Source organism: Arachis ipaensis, chromosome B08, assembly GCF_000816755.2.
Source record: "Arachis ipaensis cultivar K30076 chromosome B08, Araip1.1, whole genome shotgun sequence".
NCBI classification, from domain to species: Eukaryota; Viridiplantae; Streptophyta; class Magnoliopsida; order Fabales; family Fabaceae; genus Arachis; species Arachis ipaensis.
In genome coordinates, this window is record NC_029792.2 from 35013203 (window position 1) to 35023577 (window position 10375).

The window sequence follows — 10375 nt, forward strand, 5'->3', positions numbered from 1 at the left end:
TTATAAAAGAATAGGATACTTTTTGAATACTTTTGTCATATTTAAAATCAAAATTAAAAATTTATTTAATTTATCTAAAAAAATTGTCAATTCCAATTACGATCTGCAGTCAATAAGTCTTTAACTCGGTAGACTTCAGAATGGTTATAATTGGGGGTGTTTATAACAAAAGGGTAAGGCAGGAGAAGTCATGGATCATTAAAAATCTTCATATTGTCTCCAATACTTATACTCTATTTGAGACCTTTTTCTATTACCTTTTTATCCTCAAGCAAATTCTGCCTGCTCCAAGATGACTGAGGATTTTTCTCCACTTTAAGTATTGAATTGAGCTTGAAATACTTGCCTTTCAACAATTGAGTGAGCAAATTATTTGGTTTTATAACCACCCTCCAGGATCACTTCCCAAGTAGAGCTAGATTATGGGCTCTTTAAATCCTTAAATCCAATGCCCTTTCTGATTCTGGCCTAGTCATCTTCTCCCAACTGATTCAGGTCATTTTATGTTCTTTCCTTTTCTGTTTTCACCAGAATTGATTAAGAATTCTGTGAATATCATCTAGTAGGTTATCATACAATTTAGAATAGGATAAGGTGTATATCGAAACCTCTTCTCCTATTACTTTTATCAAAACTCACCTTCCCTCAGTTGACAATAAGCTTCTTTTTCATGCTTGTACTCTTTTCTATACTTTTCCTGGATAATTTCAAAGGTGGCATTTTTAGAATGCTGGACAATAGAGAGTAAGTCCAGATATTTATCCTGTGCTCCTATGTGATTGATTTGTAATTGTGCAGCTAGTTGTTCCCTTAATTGAGGCAATGTATTTTTATTGAAGAAAATTACTAATTTGTTGAGAGTGATTTTTTGCCCACAACTACTTTCATATTGCAGGAGGAAGGTTAAGATATTGTTTCATAACTTTGAGAATGCCTTATTGAAAAGTATAGAATTGTTAGCAAAAAATAAGTGGTTAACTGATGGACTTCTTCTATGTATTTGAATCCCTTGAATTGTACTATTTTGTTCTCCCTTATGTAGCAAATAGGAAAGACCTTCTGCACAAATTAGAAAGAAATATGATGATAAGGGATCACCTTGTCGAATGTCCCTAGATGGCCTATAAAAGTCATACGATTGACCTTTCACAAGAACATAATAAGAAATAGTAGAGACAAATTTTCTAATCAAAGAGATCCATTTATAATGAAAACCTATCTTTTCCATCATAAACCATAAAAAGTTTCATTTGACTCTATCATAGGCCTTACTCATGTCAAGCTTTATTGCCATATCAAACTCCAACCCACTTTTCTTATTTTTTAGATAATGCATACATTCATGAGCAACTAAAATATTATTTGAAATTAATTTGCCTTTTAAAAAATCACTTTGATTCGAGCTCAGAATCTTATTCATCATAACTTGCATTCTATGAACAATAATTTTGGAGATAATTTTATAAAATACCGAGGATAGACTTATAAGTCTCACCTGTGTCATGTCTTTTGTATCAGAGACTTTTGAAATTAGGCAAATTTGCGTGTGGTTAAAGTTTTTAAGCATTCTACCACTTCTAAAAAAATTTTGGATAGCCTTGTACATATCGTAACTAACCACTTCCCAATAGTATTGAAAGAATTTTACTGTGAAACCATCCTGAAACACTTGACAAACATTGAAAGCCACTTTCTTAGTTTTCTCCATAGAGACAAATCTCAACAATTTACGGTTCATGAAAGCTGTAATCGTAGGTTGAAATTCTCCTAAAAACTCATCATTAGGGTTAGCTTTCTTAGTAGAAGAGAAGATGCTCTTGAAGTAACCTTCTGATACTTTTGTAATCCCCTCCAAGGTGGAAAAAACCACACCATCATTTCCTACTAGTTCCCACATTTATTTTTCTGGTTCCTAGCATGAAATTTCTGGTGAAAAAATTGTGTTGCGATCCCCTTCTTTTAGCCATTTGCACCTCGACTTCTCTCTCCAATAACTTTCTTCCCTCCCATACGCCACTTCTAATTGGACTTCTAGTTCATCAATCTCCTTTTCCCTGTGAATGCCTGCGACTCTCAGTTCTTCTAACTTCATCAAAATATCATCAATTTCTTGTTTAGAATTAATCTTATTTTGTCTTTTTTAATGGAACAATTTATGTCTACATTCCTTAAAAAAGTTTTTGTGCCAAAACATGCATTGAGGATCATTTCACCTTTATCCTCTAAGCGTCTTCAATAATTTACTTAACCTCACTTTTTTTGTACCAACATTCTTGAAATTTGAAGCGTCTCTTTCTCGGCCACCTTGGTGGGGTCAAGAAGTAGTGAGAGTGATCTAAACTATTTTCAGTAAGTCATCTAACCAACGCTACATTATATATCTCCTTCCACTGTGTTCCTGCCATCACTCTATCCAATCTTTCCTCGATTAAAGTATCTCCCTTGCGTCTATTGGTCCATGTGAAAGGTTTACCAATCATTCCTAGATCAATAAAAGCATTATCATCAATAAATCTATTAAAGTTTTTCACAGAACTAGGGAATTTTGCACTACCTCCATGTTTCTCACTTTGATACTTGATTACATTGAAGTCCCCTAATATCACAACGTTGCCTCCAAATCTTTGTAGTTCCGCTGCAATATTCTAAAACTGTGTCTCTCTAGTAGCTTCATTTGTACTAAGGTGAACTCTAATCAAGCCACATTCTTCTCTTTTAGTACCATCCTTCACTCTGTTGGAAAAGGCACCATGCTGGATAATCTACACTTCAACACTCTCCTTCTATGCTAAAGCCATGTCTCCAGATAAACTAATCGGATCAATAAGTCTCCAATAATTAAAACCACATGATCTAAGCTTTCTTTCCACCAAGTAAGGTTGATTCTTTGTTTCACATAAAAAATAACTTCGGGGGAGTGGGACTGACACATTCCTTTAAGGGAATGGACTGTCAGGGATCTCCCCAAATTCCGACAATTTCATGCTATTATTCTCTTGGTGACTTAGGTGCCATTGAAAGATTGCCACCCTTCACCATCTCAGCATAATCTTCATCTTTGTCAAAACACCTCCTCTTTTGACTCGCCATTTCAGCATCCACCTCAATTCCCTTCTTTTCTCCTAACACCCCTATTAGTTTGCCACCATTGTTTCTTGCTACGTTCTTGAATTTTCTCATTCTTCCAAGTTGCTATCCCTTAGTCTTCTCACTATTCTGGATGTTGGTTAAGTTGTCTTGAAGTGTGCTTTTCTCTTTGTTTATGTTATTTTCTTTAACGCTAAGTCCGGAAAAACATTCAACAAGGCAATCCAGCATTGGCTTCTTCTTTCTCATACCATCACTTGCTTGTGATTCTTGAAAGTTCGACCCCTTAAACTCTTCTTCTTGTTCCACCCTTTTTCTTATTTGATTTCCTTTTATCCATTCTCCAATTCTATCTTGACCTTGTTTATTGTTGCGGGTATCCTCCATCAGCATCCTACAAGTTCTGTGATGATATCCAATCTTCGCGCAATACATGCATACCACCTTAACCCTCTCATATCGCAGAACCACCTCTGCCATGCAATTGTCTGGCTTGGTTATCTTCATATCGTCTTTAATTATCTTCTCATTATCTAGCTCTACTTTACCCTTCACGATCTTTATTTCTCTCCCTTTGACATTAAACATTCTAACCTCCAAAACTGTGCCAACTCTTGCACCCAGCTTCTTAGCCACCTCTAGTGTCTTGAGGTACTCATCAGGGAGTTCCCAGAATTGCATCCAAACTGGGTACTTATAAATTTTCTGGTTGTTAACAATTATATTAACTGTCCATTATGTGTATGGAGAACAAAGTCCTTGAACAGCCATGCTGAGCCCCTTTTCTATTCTCATAGCTTCTATTTCATTATCAAAGAAAAATTATAAACAATTGTGGCCAATCTCACTTACTCTGAAACTGTCTGGTCTACCCCAAAATTTCTGGAATGCTACATCTATTGTTCCAATAAAAAAGGTTTTGTCTGCAAACAGTTGGCCAACCAAGCTATTGAAGCATCCCTTGAGGTCATCGCTAAAGTCACATTCTTCTAATTGGATCGGGTTGTCATCCTCGTTGTCGCTCTTGATGTTTGGTTCCATTTGTTCGCTTATTGTATCAGCCATGCGGATGATACATAATTGCTTAAAGTAGTGGAGAATTCTTCTATCTTTGACTAAGAATAGACGTTGGCCCATCAGTACTTGAGACTCTGTCACATAAGACCTAACAGAGCAAAAAAATCCTAAGAAAGCATTATAACTTAATTGCCCTTCCAGATCATTTTTTTTTAGATTTTTTATATTCGTTTGGATGTTTGAATATTTTTTTTATATGTGTTAGTTTATCTGAACATTAGCCTAAAAAAATGAATTTAACAGTTTTTATTTTACATTCGAATGTTCTTTTTTTTATTATTTTAAATGTTCTTCTGATATGTGTTTTAAGACTATTCATTTAAATGTTATTATGAGTTAAAAATTGAAATTTTAAAAACTTGATTAATATTAACCGACAAATAGTTTGTATTATTGATTGACTTTTATATGTTCTACACAAAGAGTGATTAGTTCTGTACAGAGGTCAGGAAGATAAGCTAAAGCTTAAGAAGGAACTGTTAATACAAATATCCGTGCTTTGTTTTGTTTTCATCTTAGCTTATACCCAAAAGGTTGAAGTTAGAGGAAAAATTTGTAAAGGACTAAAAGTATGCAAATAAATATACTTAACATGCTTCCTCACGAGTTTCTTTTGACTTAAAGCACGAGTTTTGCATAAATTTTTTTCTTTTTTATTTTTTCTTATGCAACATTTGTTCGAACTTTAAACTTATTTTGTTATAAAAAAAACTAATACCTAGTCATAAGACTACTTATTTTAAAAATTTAAATGTATGAATCATTATATCTAATAAGAGGATGTAGCTTTCTTTTCTAATGCCTGGTGTTGGAACCTTGATCCAGCTTTAATTTGTTGTTTTGTCAGCTTCACTCTGATTATCTGTTTTTCTATTGCTCTTCTTGGATCCTCGAGCCTTATTGAGTTTGAGCATTTTGAGTGGTTACCGAACAATTAAAAGAGTAAATCAATAAAAGAGAGAGAACATGAAATTGTGTTTGAATTTGTTGTTTTTAGCAAAATAAGGTATTGAATTTTAATATTTTATTGCTAATGGCTCATAAATGTAATGTTATGGACTTTCGAAGATAATAGGAGCATGTCAACATTGAGGAGTTTGGAGGCAATAGATCTCAGTTACAATAACCTCGACCAGAGCATAATTGAGTTCTTGTGTGGTCTCACATCCCTCAAGAGTTTAATTCTTGCCGGTAATAATATCGTTGGTAGTTTTCCTGGCAAAGGTACGATGAATGTATCTCGATACATTTAGGTTTAGTTTAGTAAAATTTTTATTTTTTAAAAATTATAGTATTTATGTTTGATAAATTAAATAAAAAATTTAAAAATAATTTTATTTTAGTTTGATAAACACAAGCTAATTTTTAAAAGCTCCCTTTTAGGTATTTTTAAAACTATCCTCATTTTTAAAAGCCGTAAGTACAAGCACATGAGCTTTTTAATTTATCAAATATAAAATGAAGTGCTTCAAAAAGTTTTTTTACCATACCAAACTATAAAAAGTTTTTTTAGGTGTGTGTTAGTTGTGGTATTATTTAATGTGCTACATTAACAAATTTTGATACCATCAACAAAAAAAGTGACAGAATAACTAATATGATTAATTTAAAATCTTTGAAGATGAATTTAATTAAAAAAAATTTAGAGATTAATTTAAAAAACAAATAATCTTTTAGAGACAAATTTAATTATTTACTAGTAGAAATAGAGTACAATTTTTTCGGTTCACTTTGTCTTTCCGTATTTTATTTTCAGTTTTTGTAATAAGTTTTATTTTATTGTATTGAACATTTTTTTAAAAGAAAAGAATCTAAAAACAAAGAGAGGGTTACTTAGTAATTTAAATCTAACAATAAAGGGAGATAATCAAATATACATGGTCCAGAAAATGATTAAATCATATTAGAATTATCCTTCAGAATTTAATTTTAATGTACTGTCAGTGTAAAATTGTTTTATATGTGCATCTAATCACATAATGCTATATTAAGAAAAATAACTATCTTTTATATTGACTGTTTGAATAGTGATACAAAAAACCAATTTTGATTGCACGACTGTGTAAAACGTTTTCTACCATCAGTATATCAAAATTAAAATCTTACCAATATAGCCCATGCTTTTCCTTAACTATTATTCGTATGATTTCATTGTTGTTCTTGTTCTAATGAATTTAATTTATTGAATATTACAACATTTAATTGTAGGATTGTGTAGATTGAAGAAGCTTGAAGTGCTAGATTTGGGTGGTAATGATTTCGAAGGAACTTTAGATGAATGTTTTGGCAACTTGACATCCCTTCAAACTATTGATTTCTCATATAACGGATTAAATGGAAGCATCGCAACACTACTTTCGTTTGTTAGCCTTGTATCACTAGAGTATATTTTACTTGGTGGTAACTACTTCAGCGGGCCTTTTACATTACCCATTATTGATTCAGAATATCACATGAATCAAGTGCATACATTGGACATATCAAACAACCAGATGGATGGCCAGCTCCCCGATAACATAGGCTCCTTTTTCCCACATTTAGAATATTTGGATGTATCAAGCAATTTGTTTGATGGCCATATTGCCGCTTCAATTGGAGAGATGCCAAACTTGAGAGTGTTGAATATGGAGAAAAATAACTTTTCTGGAAACATATCATTGTTATTTCGTTTGCACCGGGAAAATAAGACCTTGAATGAAAAACCTCGGCTTGACACCTTAATTGCATCCAGGAATAGCTTTGAAGGTCCAATAACTCATGACATATGCCAACTTAACCTTCAAGTCATAGATCTCTCTCTCAATAGACTATCTGGCTCTATACCCTCTTGTTTCAACATGTCATCAACACAATTCATTGATTTGAGCCACAACAGATTTATCGGTACTATTCCTGATAGCACTTGCTTCAACATGTCATCAACACAAGTCATTGATTTGAGCAACAACAGATTTATCGGTACTATTCCTGATAGCATTTATGGGGTTGGATCTTTGAGGATACTTTCGTTGAGAGGAAATCAACTGCAAGGCCAACTTTCTAGTCAAATATGCCGTTTAAGAAATCTTTGGATCTTAGACCTTTCAAGCAATTACTTCACCGGATCCATACCTTCTTGCTTTGATAAGAACATGTTTTGCTCCGGCACAGATACAATTGCAACTACTAAGATAAGGATTTTTTCGAGTTTAGATTTGTCGTCTAATCAATTGACAGGAAAGATTCCTTATCAATTAGGAGATCTAAGTGGCATTATTGCTCTCAACTTATCTCACAACAATTTGAATGGATCTATTTCTGAAAGCTTCCACAAGCTATACAACATAGAGGCCTTAGATTTTTCATATAACAATCTAAGTGGACAAATTCCTCTTAATTTACAGGACTTGCATTTTTTAGAAGTCTTTGATGTATCCTACAATAATCTGTCAGGTATAGCACCATCCAATGCACAATTTAGTACCTTCGATGAGAGCAGTTACCAAGGAAATCCGTATCTCATTGGATTCTGGAACAAGACAAACCGAAAAATCGTAGCACCGTCACCAGCCCCAACTCCATTTGAAGGGTGGAAGACAGATAATTCTGCAATTGATTCCACCTCCTCCCATAGCAGTTTTTCTGTATTCCACTTCCCAATGCTCTTATTATCAATGACTATGCTTTGGATAAATCCCTACTAACAAAGAGAATATCATTTAATTTTATAGTGTTGCTGTCTCTCCTATGTGAGATTGAACTATGTCAGCATTTTTATTACCGTCATTAATAAATATTAGCAGGAATAATGCATTATTCTTCTGGTGAATTACCGAAACCACAAGGTTTTCTTTTGTATTCTTTTTTAGAAAAATCAAATTAACTTGAATTTTGAGTCTGTGTCAAGGAATGCAAGTAGAATTCCAGTTTCATCACAATGAATCAATAAAATTCGTATAAACAAAGAAATTACATTCAACTTATAATTTACACACAGAATAGTCATATTGGTTATACTCTTTTGGTATACTTCCATATGCATTTATACAACAATGAAGGGTATTTATTAAAATAAAGTACTAAATTGGCAAGACGTAATCCTGTTTAAATTCTTAAGGTTTAAAGTATCATATTTGAATCTAAAAAAATTTTATTTAGTTTCACTGTAGTCTTACCGTGAGGTTAAAGTTAAATAATTAATGGAATGTCCTACATGACAGCAATATAAAACCAAGATCAATAATTTGTAAAACAAGTATAAGCTCAAAGGCACAAAATTAATTGTGAATGTATCAATACATTTATTTATCATTTTTCATACAATTTAAATGAAATATTTTCTATAGAACTAGGGAGAATGATAAATAAAAGTATTGATGCTAATTTTGTGCCTTTGGAGCTTGTACTTATTCCCCAGATTATCGACCTTGTTTTTGTACTACTGTCATGTAGGACATTTCGTTAATTATCTAACTTTGACCTTACAGTGGGATTAAATTGAAGTTAAATGAAACTTTTTTAGATTCAAATATGACACTTTAAACCTTAAAGACCAAAACAGAATTACGCCCAAATACAAGGGGACCAATTTAGTATTTTACCCATTTTTAAGTTATTGTTTATAAGTGTTTTTGTTCTTCTGAATATAGAAATTATCTGAACAAAATTGTAAAGAGTAGGTTGGAGACATGATGTTACCGTCATCCTCTTATTTCGAGTTTCTAATATCCTAAGTTCGTTACACTACAAGAAAAACGTTGAGTATCATCAGATTTACTATCGTCCTGAATTTGACGGTATACTGAAAACTGTTTATCGGTGAATTATTTTCATCCGACACTAATTACTGGCGGATTCTTTTTTGTTTTTTTAATGGATTTGTCGAGACTGAGTTGATGGTTACCGTTAGATTAATCCGACGTTAACTTTGGAGAGATTTCATGTTTTTAGGCGCCAAGTTACTGTCGAATTTATCCGTCGATAAATCTTATAGTAGTTTTTTTTAAAAAATTTTTTGGATCATTTAAGCTACGATCAGTAATCAAATTAAAACTCTTATTAAAAAATAAATCTAAAATTACCAAAAATCAACAAATTATTTTATTAAAAATAAATGTTCAGAATATAATAATATATCACAGAAGTAGAATACAATGAAGTAGACAAAAAGAAATTCCTAAACCCTTTCGATCCCGGTAATTGTCGTCGCCATCGTCATCGTTGTTGGAGTCCCCCTGCTGAGCCGGTGGAGTAGGTACTAATGTTGGTGCCCCACCAGCAGTGTTGTCGTAGAAACCAGCAGCGCCACTGTTTCCAGCGCGCATCTACTGGTTGTACACCTCCATCTACTCTCGCAAATGATCTAGGTGCTCCAGCTTCTCCGTCAAGTCCAAGTTGATAGCAACAACTCTTCCCACTCATGCAAGAAGGTTGTTGTATCTTTGCTCAGACTGCTCCGTGAGACACGTCATCTTAAGCGATTTTTCTATTTTATTTTTTTAGGTTTTAATCAAACTTCTTACGTTTTCTACTGGAATTTAATAAATAATCAAATATTTGGAGTTGTGATAGTAATTTTGTGTTTTCGGAACTTTTTGGCTAAAAAATAAGCAATAATCAAGCTTTTTCGTAATAAAAACACAAAGACAGCAAAAGCATGGCCTAAAGAATCCAAAACATGCCCTAAAGGAAAGAAGTCACGCACGCCTGGCGGAAGGAACTCCACGCCCGACAGCCCCCTCACACACCCGACAGCCTCCCTTGCACACCCTAGCACGCCCGATGGCCTCTCCCCACGCCCGACGGACCATCTTTTCCTTTTTCTCCCGCGCGGGCCTCCTCTTGCATTCCAAAACACACGCTCAGCGTGTGTCCTCCAAAGGAAGAAAGAATTTTGGCCTTTTTTCTCAATTTTCTCTAATACAAGCCCTACTTAAGTGCAATTACAACTATTGGATTCAACAATTAAGGCCCAAGACTAATTATCCACATCATTGGAAGGCTTAATCACATCCAAAACATTTAAGACTCTAGAAGATTAATTATTGGTTCTTTCTAGAAACATAAGAGATTCGGTTGCTAGATTTAAATTTGAATTATTGTTTTGAATTTGAAATTGAGGTCAATAAGTAGTTATCTTATCTTCCTCTCTAGAAGATAAGTGGTTATATTATCTTTCTCTTCGAAGGATAAGATTATGATAGTTTGAATTTGAATTGTAGAATTTAGGATA

The 10375-nt window shown here is 33.4% G+C and overlaps 1 protein-coding gene across 1 annotated transcript in view; it reads left to right on the forward strand.

The window, feature by feature from the left end:
- Positions 1-7951, forward strand: part of LOC107610919 (LRR receptor-like serine/threonine-protein kinase FLS2) — a 9871-nt gene extending 1920 nt beyond the window's left edge. Inside the window, exons 2-3 of the mRNA XM_016312896.2 lie at positions 5233-5388; positions 6373-7951. Of these exons, the coding sequence (XP_016168382.2) occupies positions 5233-5388; positions 6373-7847 (1631 nt within the window). The 3' untranslated portion in view covers positions 7848-7951. The remainder of the gene's footprint in view (positions 1-5232; positions 5389-6372) is intronic.